This window comes from Colletotrichum costaricense, assembly GCF_030867565.1.
Source record: "Colletotrichum costaricense strain IMI 309622 chromosome Unknown Scaffold_6.1, whole genome shotgun sequence".
NCBI lineage: Eukaryota > Fungi > Ascomycota > Sordariomycetes > Glomerellales > Glomerellaceae > Colletotrichum > Colletotrichum costaricense.
Window position 1 is genome coordinate 2,525,639 of NW_026848235.1, and position 25,895 is coordinate 2,551,533.

The following is a 25,895-nucleotide window of genomic DNA, read 5'->3' on the forward strand; positions in this document are numbered from 1 at the left end:
GTTATGATAGTCCTTCCGCCGACCCATGATAATGCACCTGTAGGAACCTGACGTGGGTAGAAACACCCCCCAAGATTGTATAGTAAAACACCGTCGCCATGCTTAATATGATTCGCCGCCTAATGAGACCATCTCGCCATAAGATCCAGACAAAGAGAATAACGTGCTATACACATGTGGGAGACGCATTTCGGCATCCCCTAACGTATGACGGGATGGCCTGCTGTGGAGCGTTGTCGTAACCCAAGACGACAATCCCCCCTCGGTCATCAATACGGGCCCATTGCCCGTCGTATGAGTCATAAAAGTTTCGTTCGTGGGCAGATGACTGCCTGCTAGAAACATAGTTGCCAGGGAAGAAGAGCCGGCCACGTGTCTCGCGGATCTCACCTTCTTCAAGCGGCTCCACTTCGTCGTAGTCTTCCTCAGTCGTCGTTATGGTCGTAGATGTGGGACTGCTCTCCCTGCTGACTGGAAAGTACTCGCGATGGTCATTGATGTGATACTCCCATCGTTCCTGAGATCTGTATCGAGACCTCTCGTAAGTCTGGTTGTCGTGGTATGTGTGGTGACGGGGGTTGAGGTGCTCTTGAAAGGCGGGGAAGTTGTGTCTGCAGGGTCTGCCCATAGGGTGCACATCGCCTTCAGGAACATGGTCTTCGTCCTCACGGAAGTGGTCCAGATCCGCCTCCATGTTCCGTAGGTGCAAGTTGTCCGGCCCAGCCCAGAGATCAATGAGCTCCGCAATCCGTCGAAAGCCAGCGGTATGACCGCCACATTGACGAGCCTTAACGCCGCATTTGATAAAAAGGTAGCTATGAATGAGCTCGTGTAAGAAGGTAGAGATGAGAAGTCGTCGGTTGTACTGCTTGTCCTTCAAGATTGGGTTCGATAAGACAATAAGAGTCTCGAAGCCTCCCATTTTAGAGCGTCGAAGGGCTGTAGTGCCGATGATGTGGTCCTTGTACTGGGCGCTAGATGCATGGGACCAATCCCAAGTGACGCGCTGTGATAGACTGTTGTGAAAGAAGATCTCGTTTGCGGCGGAGAAAATGCTTTCCAGCGCATCATTATCGATGGAGAACTCGGCATGCCGAGATCGTGGTCGGATGAGTGATCTCAGGATTCGTTCATGCTGAGAATCCTTGGTACGACGTCGGCCAAGCTGCAACCGATTTTCGACAAGTCTAGCCGCAACATCGTCGTCGAGTAGCCTTAGATCGTCCTCGCTGGCGGCGCTGTAAATGTCTGTATCGGACGAGATGGACAAGCCAGAGGCGGTGCGCTCCATTTGCGATGAGGTGACATCGGCTTCAGCCGGCTCGGGCGTTGGCGATGTTTGTTCTCGGATTACTAAAAAGGACAGGTTCTGAACGGGAATCGATCCCCGCGGTGGACAAACAGGATCCAAGTCGGACGTGAAATGTGATACACGGGCCCTTTTCTGGAAGGGCATGTCGTCGTGTGCGTACTCAGAGTTGCCGTCGTAGATGTCGCGCTCATCAGCGTGACCAATCCTCCTTTTGCCACCCACAACGTAGAGATCGGAATTGAGGACGTGGCCATCACCTTGGGAAAGTGGCCTTGCCTCCCCGCCGACCACCCAAAACGCCATTGAACATTCTTGAGATATTGCAAAATGGAAGGAAAGGGCGAAAATGGTGGGAAAGGGCAAACCTCGGGAGGTCGGAGGTGTGATGAAGTGTGGCAGGCCGGGGGGGGCTCAAGGTGAAATACGGGCGACCACTGTTGGTATGGGTGTCATGTGCGCCGGAACCGCATTAAAGAGGCCGGTGGAGAAGGATGCCCGGCGCCGGCGGCTGGAGGTTGCGTACGGCAACTAACGAGGAATGGATAGCTCGGGAGGACCATGTAAAAGAAACGAAACAAAGGTTCAGTTTCGAGGCACGACGAAGTGAGGCGAGGGACTGGCACAGCAGGACGATTTCTGAGAGCCAGTCTGTTCTGCTGGACAGACATAGCTGCATGGAGAGACCCAGCTCAGGGCAGGACAGCGTTGCATGGCCCGTCTAGGCCCCCCTTGGCTTGCTCATCTGCAGAATCCCAACCAGCGGGACGAGGGCGACTCGAAGCAACCGAGAGGTTTGGGTGGACGGGAGCCGGGCAGCGGACACCGTCGTACGAGCGGTGTGAGGGAGCTAAGACGGATATGCGTGTGCGGCGTTGCGCATCGCAGATTTAGTGCGAGGTCCATCGCTGCCATCCCCCGACCGGTGCAAGGAACGTGGCGTTTCCAGGCGGGTTGGCGTTGGAACTCGACGAACCTACACAGTAAGCTCTGGGTACGGATAGACTTCCCAACCTTGTCCACCGCTGCTATTGCCCGCCTCAACTGTGAGATGGTGCTTGTCAGGCAAGACATTGATAGTGCGTGCATGCATATGATGATATAGCGGGCAGGGTAAGGTTATGCTGCTGTCTCGAGTTGTGTGCAGCAACAATACCTAAACAGACGGTCAGCTCGACCGCTACCTCTTTCTCGTCGTCCAGTCTCACCCACGGTGCAAGGTATGAGGGTGTGGAAGTGTATGCACACGGAGTATAGGTATTGCCCTCTGCGTGCGTGTATGTATCCGTAGCCGCCAAACAATGGGAATTGCAAGTCCGCCCCAAGTCGATGGTTCGCCGACTGCACACGGGATTGGAAGAAAGATCCCAGGTTGAGGCATGCGAGGGCGGTGGGGTTCGTGACAGGTGGGCGAAGCCATCGGGGGAGGAGGAGGCGAAAAAGTCGAGGACGAGGGAGCGGGTGTTCATCAAGATCTGGATTCGGCAAAGGGGCTGGAATTTTGCCGCCCATGATTGGTTCTGCAGCCTCGGTCTCAGTCGCTCATTGGTTGCCTCATCTCCGTGCATCTGTCCCTCCCACGTCGACTGTCGTCGCCTCCTTTTAATGAGGCTTTCCAACCCTCGGTTTTTCAAGAAATTGCCATCCACTGAAGCAACCGCCCAGCCGCTCCTTTGCTGCTTTGTTGCTGTCGCCGACTTGACAACTTGTCCATCATCCATGACGGCTCGGCGAGACCCACGGAACATCCTCCGATGCAAACCCAGTCGGAAGGCAAGGGAGACCGTGACCGGGAATCTGACTCCTGCACCTCGTCCAGTCGGGCCTGCGTACTGCATCCAGACAACACTCCTTGGCTGCGCCGCGCTGCGCTGCGATGCTATGCTATGCGATGTGTTTGCGATGCACCAAGGATTCCGACAAGATATTGTTGATGCATCAAGCAACAAAACAGCGACCACCCAGGAAACGAGGGTCCAGTTGATTGACAGCGGCATTTGCTGGTGCATACGTGACACTCGGGGACGAAACAATGCTTTTCGCCCTGTCTTCGTCAGGGATGTGTCCCGGTTATTGAATTCGGTGCCGATCTTTGCTGTCTCAGCCGGTGTTTTTCAGGATCTTGCTTGTTCGCCTCTCCATGTCCACCAAGCAAAAGTCCAAGTCCAACCGAAGAACGATGTAATCTCGCAATGCTGGCTTATGAGGCCCGCAACACATTGACTACTTGCGCCTGTCAATCTTGATTTTTCGGTCTTCTAGGCTCGGACGAGACGAGCACAGACTGCGGGCAGGTCGAACTCTATCTGCTTGACTCTTCTCTGCGGCTTCGACGAGACTCCATGGAACCTATATCCCGACTTCCCCTCTTGGTAGAAGTGGAGAAATTGGAGGTCTTCGTCACTTTGGGGGATGATGCTGTGATGCCGTCCCAAGAACATTAATAATTCGATGAGGGGGTGCGTTTCGTCTGCCGTCGATCGGTTGCGCACTAGCAGCTCGATTTCCACGATCAGCAGAAATCGCAACGTACACTCCTCCGCCAAGTTGAAGCCGATGGGACGCACGCTTCGACTGGACATCGTGAGTTGGACTCGGAAACCCCCAAAATGGTAGATGATGGACGGAGGGATACCAAGGTCTCGGGTGCTGCGTTGCCGATGCACTAGATGGTCCCTGAAGGCTGACAGACCCTGAAAATATTGAGGCGCTCAGCTCGTCGCAGATATCCTGGAATACCTTCATCAATGCCAAGGTGTATGAGCTGGTAGCAGTGGATTCGGCCCAGACATGCCGACACACGGATGATAGAAGAAGGAATCAAAGCAATGGCCATCTGGAGGCTGGCTTGCCTTGTCAGAAGGAGGAAGTCCAACAGGGTCCATTGACAGGGGGTTCATCATGAGGTGCCTGGGCACTGTCTTATCGCTCATCTTTATCACCTATCACCGATCAAAGAACTAACGGTTTTGAGTCTAGGCCATCGGAAAATAAGTGGATCTGCGAACGATTCGGTCGTGCCTGCTTCATCTAACGACATCTCGTTCCTTCCTTACAGCATAAGAGTCCGCGATACTTCACGTTGCCCGCGCAACAGATGCTCGCACACTCGCCATCAAACCTCCCACATATCCTTTTTCGCTTTTCTGTCTGAATCTCTATTGAACTCCGTGGCTTCTGTCTATTTACGGTAGTCAAGCAAATGACTGGATAGCAGCACACGTTACGGCTGGGCTGGGCGCTTTTCTTTCTTGGAATTTTGTCTTCTCCGTATGGGTACTTGTGAGTAGCCTAGCATCTACAAAATCGTGCAGATATAACATGCCCCTCGCCATATTTTTAAGCCAGAATATATGCGGCATTCATGTTCAAATGTCGTTTTTCCTTCCTCGATACCGTTCACACGCTGGTGGTTCAACTATGGGATAGAAGATACACTCGAGACCGTTTGTTACCCATGTTCGTGATGTGGACTCAACATTCTCATGAATTCTGAGTTCTCGGAATTCTCATCGTCATGCTAATGTTGCTCCTGGCTGAAAACGTAAGTACAAAACGGATCCGCGTAAACGGTGTAGTAATCCTCGAGACCAACTTGTATGAGACATGGGGTGTACTATGCTAAACGGATAATAACCTGAAGTATCTTACTGCCAATGCCAAATTATGAAAATTCAAAGCCTTGTCTTGAGGTTTGGGAAAGAAAAAAGATAAAGCATCCTCGTCGCCTGATTGCCTCGAAGGGCAGTTTACAGCTGCTGATAGGAGGTGGGAGGTGTTGGGACCCACATCCATTCTACACCTTGGGCTTTGTTGATATCTCGAGTTTGGCATCACGTCTGCCCGGTTGAACGGATTTTTGGTTTTTTTTCTTAGAAAACAGAATCGCACCGCGTTGAAAAATTCTTCCTCATTTCCCACTTCGCAGGAAGTCACGCTGCTGGATTTCTCTCTCACACAGCAGCAGCTATTTCACCAGCTTGCCTTGAATCCTTCTCCTCTCCCGTCCCCTTCTAACCCTTCTCATTGCACGATATCCATCTCACATGCAACCTTCTCGCATTCCTCACTCTTCTTTCTTGATACCAATCACTTTTGTCAATGAGCTACCCTTTTGTCTGCTTCTTGCAAAATTCCTCACCCTTCTCCCCCAGGAAATGCGCCTTTCTGAAATTGTTTCAGAGATACTCATTACTATCCGCACCTTCACCTTGCTTATCCAACTTACTGAGCTTTTCAAGCATTCACTTGAGGACTTCCAAGATTTCAAGCACAAGCAACTATTTCAGTACGTCAAAGGTCTCGGGGCGCGAGACAGTCAAGCAATCTACGGACTCGCCAGAGCACTTCTACATTGGGAGCGTCATTGAAACAATTCGCCCTAGGTATCAAGTTTGTACCGCCAGTTCGGCATACTCACGTCGCTTCACCTTGACCTTTGGGAAAAGTTGACATTCCATCACTTGTCCAACGACTATTTTTGACCGCTTTCCTTCTCCCTGTCTAGGCTTGAGTTTCCTGCGATATCACAGACGACAACAGAGGTTACTCGCGAATCGAATACTCTCGAACAGCAGCGATAACTGCCCTGCCTCATCGGCGATCTCTTTTGGAAGCACGATTCTACTGTTTCATCCCACTTCTTTCATCCTTGCCCCGAGACAATCCATCTCTTTCAGCAGAAAGCAGATCTCACGTCGCAAAAGATGTCTGACAATCAAGGGATCAAAGAGGTGAGATATCTTTGTCGCTCATTAATTTTAACATTGAGGGTATCATACTAACCTTGTCTAGCGACCTTCCAAGCGGTCTCTCACCCCGAACAAGGCCCTTTATGCTTCGTTCAATGAAGCTCATCGACACATTGCTCCTCCAACTCCCAAGATCCCCATTGAGTTCGATGGACAGCTAGGCGATGAAGAGCAGCTCACGGAGGAGCAAGTCGAAGACATTTTAAGTGCCTCGAACAATTCCTCTAGCCAGTTTCAAGACTCTAAGGGTCAGAAGGAGCCGAAGAGCCTCGAGCTACTTGCCGAGCCGAATGCATCTAGCCAGCAGAGCAAGGTCGACAAGCAAACTTCGCCTTCTACTGTCGTGTCTCAAGCTCAGACGACAGACCATGGTCCTCAAAGATCTTCCTCTCCATACCTGTCGGATGATGAGAACGCCTTCATTGATTATTCGAATTTGTCCTTACATGAGTTCAAGGAGCAGCATGACCGACAAGATTCCATCGATGATCCTTTCGACAGCCAGCATGTCGCCACTGAGTACCCAGATGCCTCCTCATTCTACCCAGAAGATGGTGATGACTACAGTCTAGCCTCCATTGACCACGGTTCCATGAACAAAATCAAGATAGAGCCAAGGTCCTCGCCTATTTTGGCCTCTTCCCCTATTCTTTCGCCCCCAGTTGCAGCAAGTCCCTCATGGCATACCGAGGAAGCAGACCAATCTTCCCACATTGACGACGTCGTCAAGAAAGAGACTCCTTCTGGTTATTTCAACACAACTCACCTTTCTGGCTTGAACGGAACTCAGTATCCCATCTTTCTTGATCACGAAGCCTTACAGCCTGGCAACCAGAGCAACCACTTACCTATCTTCATCGATCGTGGTGTTCTACCCCCTCCCTCGATCCCTGCTGACCAGCCTGTCCCCACAGTCGAGCAAACATCAGAGTCTGATTCTGAGTATGATGGAGACGCCTCTGGCTATTCCGAAGATGAGGTCACCAACCTGGACAAAGGAAAGGCTCCAGTCAAGTTGTTGAACCCCTTCCATGCTTTCTCCAACGCATCGTCTCATGCTTCGGAGCACAATGTCGAGCAGTCTGAGCCTGGCAAAGAGAAGGTCTTTCTACGCCCTCATGCCGAGAAAGAAGTTTCTCGTGCGCTTCACCACGTCACTGGTCTCAGCCAGCCATCCAGTGGTCTCATCAGCCGTGTTCGTCATTCACACCTTCAGAATCCACGTCAGTCACCCTATCACAGCAGCTCTGATCAGCAAAAGAACGACTTCTACCATGCCCCAGCTATTCAGCCCGACTGGCAGATCACCCAATCCGGTATCAAGGTTCCCGTTCCTGCTCCAGCCCCATTCACCGGAGATGAGATCGGCATGCAAGCAACAGAGCCATACAACGCCATCGATCACACGCGCATGGCCACAGTTGCCTCAGAAGATGGAGAGGAACGGACTGGCTTGGAGGGAGATGAAGACTGGCGAACTGTCACCGATGACCGCGAGTTCCCTACAGGCTTTATGGGCAGAGTCATGACTGGTAGCAGCATTGCCAACGTCTCAGATGCACTTCTGGTTCAGCATCAACAACAGCATCCTGTCGCTCACCACACTACTTCCTACAAAGGCCGCGAGCCCTCCACCACCCGGGCGAGAGCATGGTGGGAGACGTCGACCCCTCTACCGTCGATCCCCTCTCGTTCTGCCTCTCCTTCCTATCTATCGCCTCCTGCGCGCGCACTGCAGAATAGACAGCGAAGACAAGACGGCTGGGAGGAGATCGAGCTCGATCCCATGCCAGCTCCCTATCCAGACTTCTCTTGGGATCGCGTCCGGAACCATCGAGCACAGGTTCATGAAGAGGCAGCCGAGCCCAGCCGCAACGAGTATGCTAACCTGCCGTTTCCCCTGGTCCCCCGTGAGGACGCAGCCAAGCTTCAAGCTTTCCGTCGCGCAAGCGGCCTCGAGGACCATACTCTTTCAGGACACATCATCTCCCCCGGCCGGCCTTATTCCTCAAACGGCGGTAGCCACGTCTATCCTCGCCCCGCCTTGAGAAAGAACTCTACAAGATCATTCTTCTCCCGCACCGAGAACCAAGGCATCGATCGCCGTACCATCTTCATTGGTAAGTCTCTAGTCTCCGCATTTCTATGCCTTACTACCCTCCCAATATCTACATAAAGCCCTCCCCTCCTCCCTCGCTCTATTGCCTTCTTTCCTCTTCTTCTTTCCATAAACAACACTCTCCAAACCGAGGGTTGGTCACCCAATCTATAAACAACCAAAAAAAGACCTCGGCTCCAAACCTCTCCCACCTCCTTCCAAGATCCCGTTCGAATCTCTGTTCGAATTTTGTTCGAAGAAAAAAAGCTCGAAGATACTTCGGGGGGAGCAAACCACCCTGCTTGAAGCAAGTCCTTTGCTTTTCATTTTAGGCTCGCAGGAACTCGCTGGCTAACCTCAACTGCTTCTAGATCGCCAACAGCACCCGTTTGGGCGGCCGACCCGCGAGTACTTCCCAACCCAGCACTCGTCGGCGTCGCGCCCCCAAACAACCACCGACCAGGCGAGGGCGAGGGAGAGGGTCTCCACCCCCAGCAAGATGGCAAGCATCAGCCACCAAGCTGCGGCGGAGGCCCTCGCCATCGACCAGTCTGCGGGCCGCCGGGCCTCTCCCCACCTCTACTCCTCCGAGGTGATGGAGAGGTACCGTGCCCTCCAGGCCGTCCGTCAACTCGGCGGCCGGGGCACGGATACCGAGCTCGCGGACATGGCGGCGACCGTCCGGGACCAGACCCCTCTCTCGCGGGGTGCGGTCCGTCGCCAGGCGGCCTTCTACTACGCGGTGATGGGGGCGACCCTGTTGCTGCCGTTCGTGGGGGCCGTCACCCTTGTCTGGTCGTGGGATCGGGTGTTGGCGGGCCTCACCGGCGGAGAGTGCACCGGCCTCTCGTTCCACCAGAGACGCAACCTGCGCATCATGCTGCTTGTCGGCATGGCGCTGTGGGTTGTGGCTTTCGTGGGGGGATTGGTCGCGTTCCTCTCTCTGCGCGGTTGAGCGCCGAAGTGTGACCGGCTTTTCTTTTTTGTCGTTTGTGCGAGCATGTAAGTTGCCCCTTTTCTTAGCACTCAATCTCCTCGTGAACAGGATTCTAATTTGGATAGCAGACTACGATACCACGAGAAGTGGGGGGTCCCTGCCTAAGGGCATACCTAGTTTTGCCAACGTCTTTTACGGTTTTGTTTCTCTTTATTTTGGGCGGGCGCGAGAAAAGATAGATGGAGGGCGGGGATTGTGTGGTGATGGCGATGGTGGGCGGCCGAGGGGGAGAAGAAGAACCCTGACTACAGGGGGGAAATGCGACGCCGTTAATGCCATACGACCTCGTACCTCACCGGAGGCCTCGTAATACACACTCCGTCGATTCCATATCTCGTTTGACACCCTTCGTGACACATCTGCCCGTGAACAGCCGCATGGAAGCGCCTCAACCAAGGGAGTTCGGTAACGTTAACAAGCCAGGTCAACAGCTGCGGCGCAACGAGCGATGAGATACAGCCTCTGTATCGTCACTTCGATTAATCTTCGGCGGGCCTGTAGGCTATAGTATGTAAAGCGGCGCTCTGGCATACCATACACAACCTGCACAGGCAAGGGGCTCTTGTTTAATAGAAAGGCTGAGGCTCCGGGTCCTTGCTTGGGTTGGAACACAAATCTTGGACGCAGCTCTCTCTCTCTCTCTCTCTCTCATCACGGAAATTCCGAGGGTACCCGGTCTACTGGGGTTGATAATGCTTCGGGCTGGCTGCACCAAGTCGAACAACATTGACGATACCTTGCTTAGTCCAGCCGTTTGAGCAAGGCTGTGGCAACCTCACGTGTCGAGTACATGCAAACGGTACAGAGCCCTCTGGAACCCGAGATTAAAAACGTCAATAAAGAGGCTGTTCACGAAGGGTACGCAAGTGGAATAAGTTCTTAAATGTGCTCACTGTATTATAGAAGCAACAACATGGTATCTAAACGCTCTAGCCGCCTTCAAAGGGGAAAGCCTACCCCTTTCGAGAGAACCACGCACTCAACCGCGACGGCGGGTGCTGGGACCCTTCTTGGCGGGCGTCGAAGTAGCCGACGAGGAACCGGTGGAAGGGGCAGCGGGGATGGGAACTTTCTGCTTGCCCTTGGCCTTCTTGGAGGGCGCATTCCAATAGTACGCCATCTGGGACGCGAGGACGGCGTTGAGGAGGAAGCCGGCGATGAAGTTGTACAGGATGAGCTTGTCGTCGACCTCCTGGAGTGTGGTGAAGATGCGGGAGAGGGAGCCGGCGAGGTAGTTGAAGACCTGTTGATTACACGTATTAGCACCTGAATCCTTTCGAGGCTTCCCACACGGGGCGAGGAGCAATCGACTTACAGCGAATGCACTAAGCTGCCCGGTGCCGCCCTCGGACCAAATCGCCAGGATCTGGGGAACCTTGCTAGCGACGCTCAACACGCCCGCGCCAGCCTGCAGGTATCCCAACGTCTGCATGTCGACCAAGCTCCCGGCAAAAAGCGTTCCCAGTGCAACGGCCAACGCCGTCACAAACACGGCAGCCAGGCTCGCGCGGCCGGTATAGTTGAGCACCAAGACGGTGATGATGACATTCTGGCCCATGATGAGCGCCGTCTCGCCGTAGGTGCTAAAGGGGAACTGGTTGCGGTAGTTGTAGGCCAGCGAGACGAGGTAGGAGGCCGTCTCGAGGAGGTACGACAGCACCGAGATGCCCTCGCCCGACTGCGACGAGGTGAGCTTGCGGATCTGCGGCAGCTTGACAATGCTCGAGACGCCGACGATGCCGAGGCCAATGCCCTTGGATAGGCCGAGCTTGATGCAGTCTACATCTTCAACGTTGATGTCCAGCAGGAGTGACTTGTAGCAGTGCTCGCCGATGATGGAGACGCCGAGGTCGCGGATCGGGGCCGGGAGGTTATGGGTGACAGGCTGGAGGGCGGAGCGGACGGCGTCCATGACTGCGGCTGGGGTGTCTGACGACGGGGAACACGGGACAAGCTTGTACTTGGTATTGGCTCAATCTATGCGTCGGCCGTCTTCGGATGTCGTGTCGTCAGGCTATATGGCAGAAGTTGCGACAAATTCACTGGGGAGAGCAGAGCAGTGAAGTGAAGAAAAAAAAAAAGTCAGCAGATGTTGAGAGCCACCCGGCGGACACGTTGAAGGAAGGGTTGAGGTCACTGTGAACCCTGAGATGGAGGTAAGGGGGCAGTGAATTAAACCAGTCGGGGAATTTCAAGTGGAGAGCTTAGCTGCAGGAGCTGACCAATCTCAGGCCTGTGAAATCCTAGCTACACCACCCCACGTCATCCCTGCGCAGCACTGTCCGTCCGTCAAAGTCCCATTGAATCGCGAGTGAGCAGTTCCAACTTCGCCGTATGAACCAACTTGGGATACAATCGTCGGATTTTCGTTGGAAATTCCTCTGCATACCTTGTCGAAAGCTTCCTCTAAGCCGATGTCGTTTCCACTCAACGCCTAGAAACCATGAAACCCAAATGAACTCGAAATACCGATAAGTATCAGTAACGCCAGCAACAACCCGCCTATCTTGATGACGACAGAAAGCTGTTCACTTCTTTCTCTTCTCCTTCTTTTGAGAAGCATTGAAGCTCTTGATGAGAGCAGCGCACTTGCTTAAGTTTCCCTTTGGCTCCCATGTATTCTGGTTCGAGCCGTATCCCTTCCACTTCACCATGTACATCTGCACCTTGGTCTTGGGGTCAACGCGTGCGCCAACGATCCTCTCAACGACGTAGAACTCCTCAGAATAAGTAGGAGAACTCGAGGTGCCTTTTACAGGGCTCTTCCTCGTAGCCTTCTTGGGGCGAGCGACGCCTCGGCCGTATGTCGTCACGGCCTGTCAGGGTGTCAATCTTAATGCGGTCTTGAAGTTAGGCGTGAGGGTACTGCTACCTTTTTCTCAGTAACTGCCTTCTCTACGGTAGAAGCACGAGTAGACCGACGAAGAGCAGTGGCTAACGTATCAGAGAGGTTAGAACGGGTAAAAGTAGGCGAAGACGACCAGAACGCAAGTGAATCCACTTTTAGACTTACCTTTGGTGATTGGTCCAGCGGGAATCTGGTTACCAGTAGGTTTCTTGGACTTGATCGAGACAGCGTTGGTAGTCTTTCTGGGACGACCGCGCTTCTTAGGAGCTTGCACCGGCGGAGGGGAACCATCATCTCTCTCAGTATCACTAGGACCGTGATCGTCGGGACCGTCTTCCTCATCAGAGTCGGAAGCATCTAGAGGAAGTCCTTTCTTCATAGCAGGCGCGGCTCTGTTCTCGATCGAGGCTCGGACACTCTGAGCAGACCCATCCAGAGGCTTTTGGCCTTCAAGCAACTTACGTCTCTTGCTAGCTTTGCTGGTGGCGGGTTGGCTGGACTGGCGCTTTCTGCTGGCCGACTTCTCGGAGGCACCAACAGGCTCGACCAAGTCGGACTCGATCTTCGGGATCAGGTCATCTTCGTCCTGATTCTCGGCGCCGTTCGCTTTGCTGTATAGACCTTGGCGTTAGTGAGGGAAACAACGGGGGGGCCGAAAACTCACGCTGCAGCCGAGGAGGCGGCAAGCTCGTTCTGGGTCATTGCAACCTCTCGGCCCTTGAAGACCAGTGGCACCGACATCGTAAATGGGGATGGTCGTGACGAGATTCTTGAGTTGGATACCTTGTCTAGACAGAAGGTGGAATCTAGCGAAGCTGCCCGGAAGGATCAGAGTGAGAAATCCGTGCACCTTCGTCTATCTTGAGTTAGATAGCTTGGGTAGTGATGGAAGGAGGAAGAAGCTCCTATCCACCCAGTCTACTCAAGTTGGAAGTAGGGCGAGGTTGCCGAGTCGGAAAACCATTACCCAAGGAAAGAGCCTCAACGACCTGACTGAGCCGAGGAAGGTCCGAGGGGGGGGGGGGGCAATCCAGAAAAGGAAGGCAGTTGCTTGGGAAAAAGATCCTCTCGGGCGAGTTTGATGGAAGGTGGACGTATACCTACATCTCTTTCTTTCCCTCACACCAGGCCTGGGGTTCTAAGTTAATGGAAAGTAAGTCCGTCCGGTGAACTGACCAGTTGAGCCATCTGGCAAGTGCTCGAGTTGGAATTTAAATCAGGAAATTGGAAAATTCAAGCCAAAAGCTAACTAGCCACGACGAACGGGCATATCGGTAGTACACCAGCCTCGAGACAATTCCACTCGTACCTACAATTGATTATTACCTCAATACCGTGCTTCAAAGGACCAGGATGCCAACAATGCACCGGAACCGTCCAGTTTTGGTCAGGTGTTTATTACTAGAAGGTACCTTGCCTGCGGGAGCGAGATGCAAGGGCGAACAAGAAGTCTGGGATGGGAACAAAGAAACCATCTTGAGGGATCTTTGTGAAAATATACTGAGCACGAGCAACTGTTCGCTACTCACTGTCGTCTGACTAACGGGCGAAAGCAGCTGAGATGCACTCACCTCTCTCTCAACGCAGGTCTGGAAAATCGGGATCAAGTACAGCTCGCGCCTTTGCTTCTGAACTTTAATTCTAGTAGGGGCGACCTTAACTTGACATGGCCAGGCCTGCTGGGGCGGAAAACGGTCTGGGAAAGCCTCAGGTAGGGTTGGATGGGAGTCACACCAGATGGTAGAAATAAAGCCAGCCGGACCTTTGCTCATATCAATCCATCGCGGAATCAAGACCACCAAAAGTTGTTTCAAGCTAAGGTACCTTGAATGACTACGCCAATGCCTGATGCACGTATGCTATTCTTTGACAAGTTAAGCCTGTCCCTATGCTATGCTTCATCTTAATCGTCGAGCTCCTCCACTCGCTTATCTCCAAAATCATGAAGTTGTCCTGACCTCGCCGCCTGCTCCACGGGGTTCTGAATATCAACGACGCCTGTCTTCTTGAGCCTAATGATCTGTTAGCATGTGTCCGAGTCGTGGGGCAAGTGCCATCTTGCCTTTCAAACAGGACGTATAGTCTCTCTGCCTCTCTCTCTTTTTCTTCTTCTGTCATCTCCGGAAGTTCAACGTGTTTTTCCTTGTCAATGAATTGTCCCGTAATGGGATTGACAGGCCGCTGCTCCTCGCCCGTGCTGAACGCTTCAGCAGCACTGGCAGGAATGGGAATGTTTTTCTGGAACAGGAAGCCTGATGCAAAGCCGTAACCAACGTTCTCAACAAACTTTGAAGCATCCTGGTCTGACATGTCGAAGAGAAGATAGGAGATGGCCTCCCGAAGGTGGGGGGTCAGGGGGTTGGTAGAGTTGCGCAATAAGCGTGATGTCAATGAAGTACCGCGGCCAAGAACCTCCTTTCTATCCTGCTCAGTAGGAAGAAGCTTCTTCCTAATAGATGTCTTGGCAGCGTCAGGAGCGCCATCGTGCACACGCCGCAAGACACCTATCAGCGGCGTTACCAGCTGCTCCAGTTCATTATCGGGATATGCCTTCAGAGCCGCGTCCAGTATCTCAATAAAGCGATCCGCTACCTTTGCAGGTTCACTCTTGGGATAAAGAGCCCCCTGGACATCTTTGTCCTCTAACTTGAGATCCAGCAAAGCGTTGACAAGGGTATTGAATGGCGGGTCGAGCGGTTTGTTGGAGGGAATATCATGCTTCCAAAGTAGTGCAACGATGTGTGGAATGGCGCCTGTAAATGCCGCCACTTCGGAGGGGCAAAAATGCGAGACGTTGAAAAGCAGCTTCAAAGTCTCGTTGAGCGCCATGTCTTCCATGGGATCGGCTGATACATGGGTCTGAGAACTTCCCAGGCGCTTTTGGTGCTTGGAAAGGTTCTCAATCACGATATCGGCCAACCTATGTTTCTGAATCAGAGCAAGAAGATCGATTTTGGTTCCGTAGGTGGTGAGGAACAAGACCCTGGAGACAAGGAATTCATCGTCGAAGCTGTCATTCTTCAATCTCCTGCAAGCTTGGTCCTCGTAGCCAAGGTCAACAAATGTTTGGCGAGCCTGAGGATTCAATAGCATCGTGTTGGCCAAAACTCTCAAAGCTGCCCTTGCCGTAGAGTTTGACGGGCTTACGAAGGCATGTCTTGTGAGCATCTCGATACCCTGTAGTCTATTAGTATCAACAGCACTCGTAGGAGGCAGATGGGATGACCTCTGGTGTAAAGATAGGATCAGCGTTGGTAGGGTCCCGCCCATAGATCTTTAGCTCTTCAAGAGCAGCATCACGCTCTAAGATGTAATTTTAGCTGGATGACTGAGAGAAGTATTGCATCGTAGATCAAACTTACGATGAGGGAGCAGAGTGGGTTTTTTCAGGTCGTCTTCCAACTTCTTCATAAGAGCAGTGACAGCCTCAAGTTTTGCTGAAGAATTGTCAGCGAGACAACTTCATGGGCCTGGTCTGGTCGGGCAACCTACCAGGGCCGGCCAGGTTGGCCTGCATGGCGAGGGGCTGTGACATGGTACGGCGGGCGGAGCTGTGCTTGTAGTCGGGATCGGCAACGGAGCGGAGCTTGGGCGAGCCCGGCCGAGCAAAGCTAGGGGCACTTGATTTGCGGCAGACCCTACGTTCCTTGACGCTCAGCATTCTCTTCAACTTGGATGCCATGATGGGCAGCACACTTCAGAAAGGAATGTGAGATGCAAAGACAAGATTGGATTACCTTTTGGGGATCACAAGATGGAAGATGTCCGCTTCCTGCAGTGGCGAGAAAAGGATATGCGGTTCAACGGATGTGATTGTGGCACTCGATCTCGAATTCAAGTGGCTTGATGTCTGACCGACCTCGACGATTTCGGCCTACCTTAGGTTCGGCAGTGCATCCACCAAAAATAGCTGAATCTGTCCAGCTGCGATTCGTGTAGGTGATGTAAGTTTGCCAACACCCAATCGACCTTGTTCAATGTGCAAAGTAGAAGATATTGTTGATTTGTTGGTGTTGTCGTTTGTTAAAGTGAAGATGTGGCTGTAGTGGAATGTCGAGGTATCTGGCTGAGAAAGGGGAATGAGCCAGATGGAAGACTGACCGTGAGACACCAGCAATCCTTCCTTCCGTTCCTCCACCGTCGTTACACAAGAAGAGGGGCACTCGGTGGCCCGCCAGGCAGTTGGCAGTTGACGCGAGCGAACAGACCGTGCACTTACGCAGTACGGGGTGCGCAAGCCACACCTGTGGCAGGAGTGCCTGTCTGACCTTACGTTAGTAAGCATCATGCTCGAAGCTGTGGGGCACTTTCCATGTTGCTATGGTGCGGAACGCTTCCATTTGGAGGGCACGGGGGAAACTACGATGGATGCGAATTTGGAGACTGCGGTGGATGCCATTCATTCCACTGCCCCACTCTTCGACGGTCGACGGCCCAACCCCCGGGCAACCAGGCAGCGCCAACGACGGGGGTACACGACATGCACGGGCCACTTGTTTAAGTGGTTTTCGCGCTCAGCTCGCGTTTTTACGTGAAGTCGTGGACGTGTTTAAGCATCCTCAAGCGCTAGCCAATTAACCAACCCGCTCCACCCTTATATCGAGAAGAGAAGGTTGTGCTGAGGTGCAAAAAGTCGTGTACTTGCGCGAACTGGCTACGGATACCTGACCAGACAACCCCGGCCCCGTGTCCCAAGTCACACTCCGTAGTCGTCCGTACACGGCTTCGCTCCTTCGACCGTCTCCATACCTCACTCTCGTTTCCGCCGGAAAGCCCACCTCCTCCCGTCACTCTCTTCCATTTGCATAGTGAGCGAGATTTGTATATTGCCTTTGGTTTTACGCATACGCATCGTCATTTCCTTCGTTTTCCCTGCCTGGAGTCCGACGCACTTATGCGCCAGTCGACATAGAGCAGAGCTTGCCCAGGTCTGGTAATCCCTTCCCACTCGACGGGAACCTCTTCGCAACCATGGGATCTGTTGAGGTTGTCTCGAGCCGACTAGAGTCGTTACCCCCTCGCCCACCGACACCACCTCGCGAGACCAGCCTGGCTGCCGATGCCACCACTTCGAAGCATCTCCTCGTCCTCCCTCCTTCCTCAGACCCTCGATCAAGTCTCCAGACTCCACCGAGCGTATACTCACCACTTTCCGGAGCTGACTCCACAAACCCGAGCGGACGAAGAGCAAGGAAACGTGTGGGCTTTTCTGCCCAGGCGCAATACAACGAAGCACCAAACTACCCAGGTCTATCTATTGCCAAATCCCGATCATCGCCCCTATCGGCGTCGTCCTCGACTCAGCCCAAACCTGTCAAGGGCATCCTCAAACAAACCTCTTCGCCGAGTCCCCTGAGTTCAAGTCTCAAGCCAGACAGCTTGACGACATCAGCAAACATATCAGACATGTTGGAGTCAACGGTGAAGCAGCTCGCCGGAGCAGACAGGGACTCGAAGCGGGATGCCTACACAACACTGGTCATGACGCTGAAGACGTCCAACAACCTCCCGGACCGAATCGCCCTTCAGTCTAAGATGAGCCTCTTCGTGCAGTTCATCCAACGAGACATCACCTCCAAGAATGCCACCAACGGAGGACCAGATGCGCCTCTTGTCAACAACGCTATTTCTCTTCTCGCTACTTTTTTGCATTTCCCCGCCATTGCCTCGACGATACCCAGCGATTTCGGCATTTTCTTTATAGATCACTGCATTCGATCCTTTGAGGATCCTGCAACACCGAAAGATGTGGCTCGGCATCTAATGCAAGCTGTCGCTACGCAAGACTTCTCCGCAAAGGTCTTGACCTCGGATCGCGTCCGCCGCCTCATGAATGCCCTCCGCAACATCGAAGACAACCTAAAGGGAAAGAGCATTGTGATGTCTCGAATTCTCATCTATAAACGCTTGGTTCAACAGTCACGCCAGTTGATGGTCCTTCACTCCGATTGGCTGAACGACCTTTTCACGGACATGCTGAGCAGGGTCAAAGAGCTGCGATCTGCTGCGATATCTCTTGGTCTGGAAGCGGTCTACATATTCGGGAAAGAAAAGTCACTGTCTCGGAAGGTGATGGAGCTCTTTGATACATCCATTGAAGAGATGAAGTTCGCAGAGTATTACCACCAGCAACTAAAAACCATGGCAAAGGACAAGGACGACAGGCAACTGACGGCTTCAGTCCCCAAGATCTGGAGCGTCATCATTGGTTTACTGCGCTGTCCTCTTGACAAATGGCAATTCTTCAACCAATGGCTGCAGCTCATTCAGATGGGCTTCAACAATAGCGATCACCCCCAAACTAAGCAGGAGGCGAATTTTGCATGGAACCGTTTCGTCTGGTCTATGCATACCGAAGGCCAGTCTTTCGTCAAGCTTCTCCCCATACTTTACCAGCCACTAGGCAGCCAGTTGAAGTCAAAGTACACAAACAAACACACACGAGAGGTCGTTTTTGGCAGTGTGTGCAACCTCCTTTACTACGCCTTCAAGCCGGGAACGAACAGTGCTCTTCTCGACACCTACTGGGACATTTGCGTCAAGCCCTTGATAGAGCCACCCAAAGCGCAAGCAAGGAACCCCGACGCTGTTGATGAGCATATGCGGCAGATAACACTAATTCTCACCGGTCTTTTTGACTCGACAACACCTCGGATTTGGAGGGAGGAGCGTATTAGAGAGACAGCTCTTGCCCGGCCGAACGAGCTGCCAGCTATCGATCCCAAGTGGCTCCGACGCAACGCTGCTCGTGTTTTCCAGACTATGGAACCTATCATGGATAGACACTTTCTCGAGCTCTCGGACAAGAACAGTCAAATCCATCGCTTGTGGCGCACTTTGGTGGGAGCCATTGTCTCTGCCGCCTCCAAAGAGATCAAAGTTTCTGTCGACACCGCGGCGTTCATTTCCCAAGTGTGCGGTCTTTTGCTCAAGCATTGGGAGACTGGCTTGACGGAGATTGAAGATCCTACTCCTGAGATGGCGACCAAGTTCCTGGACAGCGCTCGTGAGCTCATCATAGTCGCTGTAGAGGCCCTGGGTCTTCGGCCTTTCACCGAGAAGATGATCTCTCTTAGTCGTCTTCATACCTTCACACCTGTGTCAACGCCGTCCCATAAGCCGGCGAAGAACGCTGGTGATGCCCGGACTCCGCTACAGCATTTGATCGGCTTGGTCTCTCGGCTTCCCCCGGGTGTCCCCGATGGGGAGGAGTACGTCGAGTTCTTCAAGACGTTCTTTGCACCTTTCTTAGTCCAGAAGTCAGCAAACTCTCGCTTGGAGCTGGCACAAGAGATGCTGTCGGCCACTCCAATCTGGTCACCGCCGGTCAATCAACTTCCCTATGCACCATGGGTCTTCGCCGCGGAGTGCCTATCGGCGACCTTCAGCTCACCCCAAAACAGCACTCCAACAACTAGCTCAATAGTTGAGCCGTCACTCGGTCACGAATACCGCACCGTGGTGCGTTTCCTGGAACGAGGATGGAAAGAGACTTCCAATCTACCCTGGGAACCCTGGTGTTCGCTCTTCGCGAAGTTGTCGGCCCGGTCTTACCAGGAGACTGGCGAAGCTGGCCGCGCTTTAGGCACTATCGAGCCGCTTGCCAAAGTCGTCCGGGAGTCTATCCCTGCCGACCATGCCTTGCCGCTGTCGACAAAGACGCTTCTTGCAACAACTGAGCTTCTCTCCGTTGCTAGCCACCCATTGGACAGACAGGCATTGGAAGCTGCTCGACGCAGGTTATGGGGTACAGCAGTTGCGGGACCTAGGTCATCCTCTTTCGATCCGTTTGATAACTTTTACAAACTGGTCAACGAGGTGATGGAACGACTCTACGAGGCCGGCGAGCGTGGAGATCTGGACGAACTTGCCACTCAGCTTCTCAGGGCGAGCGGTTCATTCCTTTCTCGCTGCAACCCGGAGCTTGTTTGCAGAACTGTATCGAACTTGGAGAGTGGGCTTGCCGTGTGGATCCGGGACTCGCAGGGCATTTTGAATGCCCGACAGAGCCCTGCTGCATCTGAAGCTGTGAGTCTTACTACTAACAGGGAAATCTACTTTACTGACCAACAGCAGGTCAAGCTTCTCTGGGAGACCGTTTCCAAGATCATTTTGCCTAGCGGCAAGCCAGAAGAAGTGCAGCTCGAAACATTCGAGGAACTCATCTGCGCTGCCTTTGAAAGCAAACACCGCCATATTCTTAACTCTGTCGCAGAGGCGTGGAATCGGATTTACGAGAATGCGGAACAAATCCAGTACCCTGAACATCTCAAGGCCGTCTTACTGGGCATTCAACCGGTTGTGACCCTCGTTCTTCCAGGCTTGGAGATCGCCAGTGTGGCGTCTACGGACGAAAATCGCTCGTTCGTCGAATCGCAGGACGACATTGAGATGCTCACCGTATCCTCCACACGCTCATCTCGAAAGAGAGCTCAGAAGTCGGCCACGTCCAACCGATCATCGCCTCTCAGCTCTGTCAAGCTGTCGCTCTCTGCGAAGAAGCAGCTGGACAACACTACACCTATGAAGGGTCGTGAAAGGTCCCGGCGTAGCGCTGCAGCCAAGGCGCGGTTGAGACATGACGACTCTCAGATTCAGTTCGCGCCCATTGAGAAGTCTCCTTTGAACCCCGCAGTCAACGCCGAGTCTCAAGTTCTCACCGAACGCCAGAAAGAAATCAGGGAGAGGCAGAAGGATGCCGCGGCCCTTTACCCAGAAATGCGGTCAAGCCCTCAACAGCAACAACCACAGGTCATTGAGAAGTCGACCGCCCCTAAGATGGTTGTCGAGACCCCTAAGGATGTGACACCTAAGCGCAACGCTAGGTACGAGGAGTTTGTCAGCTCGACCCCGACACCTCGCCGAGGTCAGACGATGGCCATGGCAGACAATGATCAGGAGATGACGGATCCTCCTTCTTCACCTCTGGAGCCCCGACCTTTCCCTCTGCTGCCTCAGATCAAGTCACGCTCTAGCAGTCGCAGCGAGCTAGAGAACTGGCAGTTTAGTTCCTCTCCTGTGTCTGGCTCTCCATCTCCCGATGCCGCCGTCATGACCGATGAGCCTACAGATCTCAACTTGGCCGACAGCGCAACCTCCCAACGTGTCCCCCGAGCAGGTAGCCCGGATCTATCAGCAGTAGATGACTCGTTTCAGATGGTCCCCTCAAGTGCCGTGGAGGAGCCGGAGCTCCCACCGCCTGCCTTCGAGACCGCAAAAGAGACGCTGCAGCCCGATCAATCTCAGCATGATATTGCGGAATCGTCCGCAGAAACTCTTCCTGACCCTGCGCCATCAACCCCCAAGAACAACCGAGTGACTGGCGTAGAGGAGCCCAGATCTGGCCAGGAAGTCTTTGTCGACGCGCCCTCAAGCCCACAACCCACAGTACTTACCAGGTCTGCCTCGCGCGCAGCTGCCATCAAGGACCGCTCCTTTGAGATGAGTGACGGAGACGAAAACAGCATGTTGAGGCTTGTCGTCGAGCTCGACCGTAGGCGGTGCGAACTCCCGATCAACGATTACCCTGCCATTTCTCCTCCAAAATCTAATAAGGGTCCCAGCAGCGCTAAGAAAGAAAAGGTTCCTGTGCTTGACTGCATCACAGTCCGAGGTGAAGATGACGAAGAGGAGGACGACGAAGAAGAGGAGGAAGACGAGCCAGCGGAGCTTGCTCTTTCACAGGTCCAGACAAGAGCCCGTAAGAGCAAGTCCCATTCGCCCGCACGACCCTCAACTCCTGTAACTCGTTCAGCTGCTTCATCCCCGGACAAGTCAGCTAGGAAGCGGAAGAGGGGCGGTGCTTCCAACGTCGATACCCGCCACAAGAAGAGGAAATCTACTGGTCCCTCAGAAATTGTCGAGTCGTCCCAGATCACCATGTCTCCGGTGCTCGGGGAAGAAACCCCCCGCCGTCGTCGCAGCCAACGCATCAATGCTAACGACAGCCCTTCGAAACGCTCCGTGGATCTGGATGCCGAAGTCAACTCTCAACTGGTTAATGAGCAAGAGGAGGCGGACTTCCGGGCGAGTCAATCATTCGAGGAGCCGGAGCTGGAGCAGACAACAACCATGGCACACGAGACGGCAGAAGACTCCATGGATATTGATGTCGCCGATGCCACCACTGTCGCTGAAGTAAACCCAGTCCCCGAAGCTCCTGTCGAAGAAGCCGCCAAGGATGTCAACATGATTAATAATCTGAGCGGCGTTCTCGCCAGTCTTCGCTCAGCAGCACTATCACGGGAGGAGGTGTACAAGATGGAGGACATGCTCATGGATATCAAGAGAGAGCTCTACGCCGCCGAGGCTCGTGGGCGAGCTTAACCAGAGTTCTACTACCACTACCGGCACTGACGCGGAATGCAAAAATCCGACAACGACCCGCTACCGCTTGACATCATTTCCCTTTTGTTTCTTGCTTACTGGCCTCGCGAGGACACTGTCAATACGCCTCCGCCACGCCATATATACATGTACATTCACGACGACGATGGGTGTGTCAGCAACACCGCCATGCATTGTTGGCGTAGATCTTTGGTTTTATGAGTTGAAGACGAAGAAAGCGGAAGAAGGAAAGGAAAAAAAACATTACTTGGTTTTGGCTTTTTTTTTCCTCGTTAGCTTGTTCTTGTATGGAAACTGGGTATAAGGGAAAATTCATGGCATGAAACTGGATTGAAGTTGGGGAGGAGGGGCAAGGGAACGAGGAGGGGAGGGAAGGGGGGGACACACCATCCTCGACTTTATCACGTATTAGATTGTTGCAAACGCATCTGGAGGTTCACCGCCGCCCAGGATAATGAAAAGAGACGAAAAGGAGAGCAAAAAGAGATAATGATGAGCTGTCATAGCATACTGGGTATCCTTTGCACGTGTGATCAAGGGTTGTATGTGTAAGAGCGTGTGTGGTTTTTTTGCCGCATCAAGCGCATCAAGCGTGATGTATTCAAAAGGGGTAGTTTCCGGGCCTGCTTTCCCTTAACGCGCGCGCCTGCTGGTTCATGATAACTTTCGGCCTTCACTGCTTCCACGTCTGGCCGTCTAAATATCCCTTCTAAGCTCAGAATTCTTCTTTGGTTAGGCTTGTCCCGAGATTCTTTTTTCCAGTTATTGCTTTGACCCCTCCCCGCCGCCTCTCTTTCTCGTTCCCTTTGGCACCCCACCTAGTCGACGTGACTTGGACCCTCTCTCCCTCTCTCTCTCTTTCTCACAGCATTCCCCTCTCCATCACCCCGTCCCGCCCCTTCATCCCCTGGCATCAGTTCGAGCTCGCCGTGATGACCTGGGCGCCCTCGAACGCGTCGCCGGGCTCGAGCTTCTGCCACTCCTTGACGGCGCCGGGCTCCACGCACAGCATGTTCTTGTAGCCGTCCTTGGGGGCGAAGTCGGCGATGCCTTGCGCCTTGTCGACCCAGGGGTTCCAGACGACGACGTTGTCGAGGTTGTCGCGGACGACGGAGAATACGGGCTTGCCGCTCTCGAGGACGGCGACAGGGGCCCGGGGGCCGCCGGTGGGGGTGTAGATGCGGTCCGTCTCTTGGGTGATGGTGACGTCGCCGGATTGGGACTTTGAGGCGCCGTTGTCGACTTTGTCGGTGTAGGCGGCGCCGTCGAGGCCTTGCACTGAGATCTTTGTGATGTCCTGTTTGTTTTGGGCCCGTTGCTGTTAGTTTATGGACTTGGGGGGGATAGGAGCTTGGTATAGAGGAAGGGAGGGGTGGGACGTACGCTGACGCGCAGGTAGGTGTGCATCAGGACCTGGCAATCAAAGGCCTCCTCGCCCTCATTCGTGATGACCAACGACGTCGACAGCGTCTCGCGGTCGAGCGACACGCTGTAGATGGCGCCGAACTTGTACCCCCACTTGGCCTGGGTCTCGGCGTCGAGGTTGGCCGAGGACAGGCCAAAGTCGAGCTTGACGGAGGACTCTGAGCCGGCGGACCCCTCGCTGGTGGATTTCCCGAGGAACTCCCAGCGCGAGCTGCGCGCGAAGCCGTGCTGGCTCAGCTTGGCGGTGGGCGGGTGGGCGTCGGAGGGGGGGCCGAAGACGGGGAAGACGAGGGGGATGCCGCCGCGGACGGGCTTGGAGCCGTCGAGGACGGTGGACTCGGAGAGCCAGAGGCGGTCTGCGCCGGCGGCGGATCTCCACGAGAGGACGGTGGCGCCGTGGAGGAGGACCTCGACGGACTCGCCGGTGGGGAGGGTGGCGGAGACGCGGGTGTTGTTGTGGGTGATGTCGACGGTGGCCTGGGGCGGGAGGCCGGGCGTGGTGGCCAGGGCGGTGGGCTTGTTGGGCCGGTCGACCATGTTTGCTGCTGTGTCGCGGAAGGTATGGAGGTTGAAGGTGGGCTGGGTGATTGGGAAGATGTAGAGGGGCAGGAGAGTCGTTGCTGTGTGTATGGGACGATGCTTCTTCTTCTGAGATACGTTCGCGCGGGGTAGGATTTCGAGGCGTTTGTTGGAATGAAGATTATGGGAGATGCGGGGGGCGGCTACTCTTGAGCAACGGGGTTGGTGTGAGAGTTGTAGATATGCAAGAGGTTCTATCCGAGATGGGAGGAGAAGAGGTTGTGATCGGGAGGAACAGTTTGGGCGTTGGTGGAAAGTTGGGTACAATGCAACAAGCAACAATCGGATACAATGGCAACGGGTGGATGCCGGCTGCCAGTGACAAGGTCCCAGCAGATTCAGAAAAAGTCGTGTGTAAGCAGATGTCAACGGGGGGTCTGTGTCTCTAGGTAATGTTAGTCAGGCACGGAAAAGTACCTTACGATGCTTACATAGGTAGGTCAGTAACATACCTTAGCTAGCAGTCTTAGGTAGCGGAAGAGGAGGGGGAGGGGGAAGGTCGGTCAGCTTGCTGCGTTGGATGTCTGCGTCGTCTACCTTAGGTCTGAGGGGGGAACTTGTGAGAGAGGGAGGAGGGGAGGGGGGGCAACCCGGAGCTGGGTGAGGGGGAGGGGGAGGGGCAGCCCTGTCTAGCGTGTTGTAAGGCGTGAAAGGGTGCCCTGTGCTGGAGGGGACCTGGGAGTAAGGCAATTGTTGCCCATTCCGTCATGTCTTCCCCACTTGTCATCGTCAGCCCCCCCCCCTCCCCCTCAGAGGAGCTCTTCCCTCTCTTTTACCTTAGGTAAGGTACTCCGTACTACTTCACTGCTTCTGCTGGCATGAAGGATGAAGGTGTTCTTGCGAAGGAAAAAGCTGCAACCAGTCACAAACGACGGATCTCCCCAAGCTGCGGCATCTCTGGAGCTCCCTTTTGTTTGTGAATCCGAGCAAGGGGTCAAATTTGCCCCCTTTCTACTCTTTTTTTCACTCATTCTTCACTCTTGAGCTCATAGTCGCGAGGCCACCACACCCCCATTTTGTCCCGCCTGTCATTCTGAAACGAGCTTCATCCTCAACCAAGCTCCCCTCGACCGCCCCCCTGTTTTGTCAAAGCCTCGGCAAACAACGACAAAACGAATATTTGCGCACTTTCTGTATGAGTTATAGAGGTCGTGAAATAGGCAGCCCACTCGGGTTGTAGCGGAATCTGTCCCTCGCAATGATCCGAGAAGCGTGAATTTCAATCATGTTCAGCCCAGCCCGCTGCTTACGATCTACCTCTTCTAGGCCAACCCATATTGACTATCGGGCACCTCGCCTCAACAGAAAAGACCTACTTTTGAGAGAATAACACAAGATGCAATCCTGTATGCCCTCGATAACAAGATAATTGGAGACAAAAGGTTCTTCTCGGCCGAAACGCGTCAGGGGCCCCAGAGAAACTTGCACGAAGCAAAAAGTGGATGATCGAAGCTCCCGTTTGGTTTCTGTGGAGATGAAGAAGGAGGTAAGGGTATCACCGTATCAAGGATTCCCGACCGAAAGGGGCCCCGATGAATTGG

General features: G+C 53.8%; 8 protein-coding genes across 8 annotated transcripts; 2 read left to right on the forward strand and 6 right to left on the reverse strand.

Moving 5' to 3' along the window:
* Positions 1-166: 166 nt before the first annotated feature.
* On the reverse strand, positions 167-1,615 carry CCOS01_07057 (uncharacterized protein; the record flags this gene model as incomplete). The annotated part of the gene is made up of 1 exon (XM_060455224.1): positions 167-1,615. One exon carries the CDS (start codon positions 1,613-1,615, stop codon positions 167-169), a length of 1,449 nt encoding a protein of 482 aa, XP_060314924.1.
* Positions 1,616-2,370: 755 nt separating this feature from the next.
* Positions 2,371-3,306, reverse strand: CCOS01_07058 (uncharacterized protein; the record flags this gene model as incomplete). Its single annotated transcript, XM_060455225.1, has 1 exon — positions 2,371-3,306. The coding sequence occupies one exon, from the start codon at positions 3,304-3,306 to the stop codon at positions 2,371-2,373; it is 936 nt and encodes a 311-aa protein (XP_060314925.1).
* Positions 3,307-6,015: 2,709 nt separating this feature from the next.
* Positions 6,016-9,113, forward strand: CCOS01_07059 (uncharacterized protein; the record flags this gene model as incomplete). The annotated part of the gene is made up of 3 exons (XM_060455226.1): positions 6,016-6,042; positions 6,104-8,180; positions 8,530-9,113. 3 exons carry the CDS (start codon positions 6,016-6,018, stop codon positions 9,111-9,113), a joined length of 2,688 nt encoding a protein of 895 aa, XP_060314926.1.
* A 1,021-nt stretch (positions 9,114-10,134) lies between these two features.
* Positions 10,135-11,067, reverse strand: CCOS01_07060 (uncharacterized protein; the record flags this gene model as incomplete). The annotated part of the gene is made up of 2 exons (XM_060455227.1): positions 10,135-10,398; positions 10,471-11,067. The coding sequence occupies 2 exons, from the start codon at positions 11,065-11,067 to the stop codon at positions 10,135-10,137; spliced, it is 861 nt and encodes a 286-aa protein (XP_060314927.1).
* An 809-nt stretch (positions 11,068-11,876) lies between these two features.
* On the reverse strand, positions 11,877-12,744 carry CCOS01_07061 (chromo domain-containing protein; the record flags this gene model as incomplete). Its single annotated transcript, XM_060455228.1, has 3 exons — positions 11,877-11,971; positions 12,169-12,614; positions 12,668-12,744. The coding sequence occupies 3 exons, from the start codon at positions 12,742-12,744 to the stop codon at positions 11,877-11,879; spliced, it is 618 nt and encodes a 205-aa protein (XP_060314928.1).
* A 1,162-nt stretch (positions 12,745-13,906) lies between these two features.
* CCOS01_07062 (guanine nucleotide exchange factor synembryn) lies at positions 13,907-15,685 on the reverse strand (the record flags this gene model as incomplete). The annotated part of the gene is made up of 5 exons (XM_060455229.1): positions 13,907-14,015; positions 14,075-15,180; positions 15,230-15,306; positions 15,366-15,440; positions 15,496-15,685. The coding sequence occupies 5 exons, from the start codon at positions 15,683-15,685 to the stop codon at positions 13,907-13,909; spliced, it is 1,557 nt and encodes a 518-aa protein (XP_060314929.1).
* Positions 15,686-16,974: 1,289 nt separating this feature from the next.
* Positions 16,975-22,329, forward strand: CCOS01_07063 (uncharacterized protein; the record flags this gene model as incomplete). Its single annotated transcript, XM_060455230.1, has 1 exon — positions 16,975-22,329. One exon carries the CDS (start codon positions 16,975-16,977, stop codon positions 22,327-22,329), a length of 5,355 nt encoding a protein of 1,784 aa, XP_060314930.1.
* A 934-nt stretch (positions 22,330-23,263) lies between these two features.
* Positions 23,264-24,312, reverse strand: CCOS01_07064 (aldose 1-epimerase; the record flags this gene model as incomplete). Its single annotated transcript, XM_060455231.1, has 2 exons — positions 23,264-23,647; positions 23,734-24,312. 2 exons carry the CDS (start codon positions 24,310-24,312, stop codon positions 23,264-23,266), a joined length of 963 nt encoding a protein of 320 aa, XP_060314931.1.
* Between the last annotated feature and the right edge of the window lie 1,583 nt (positions 24,313-25,895).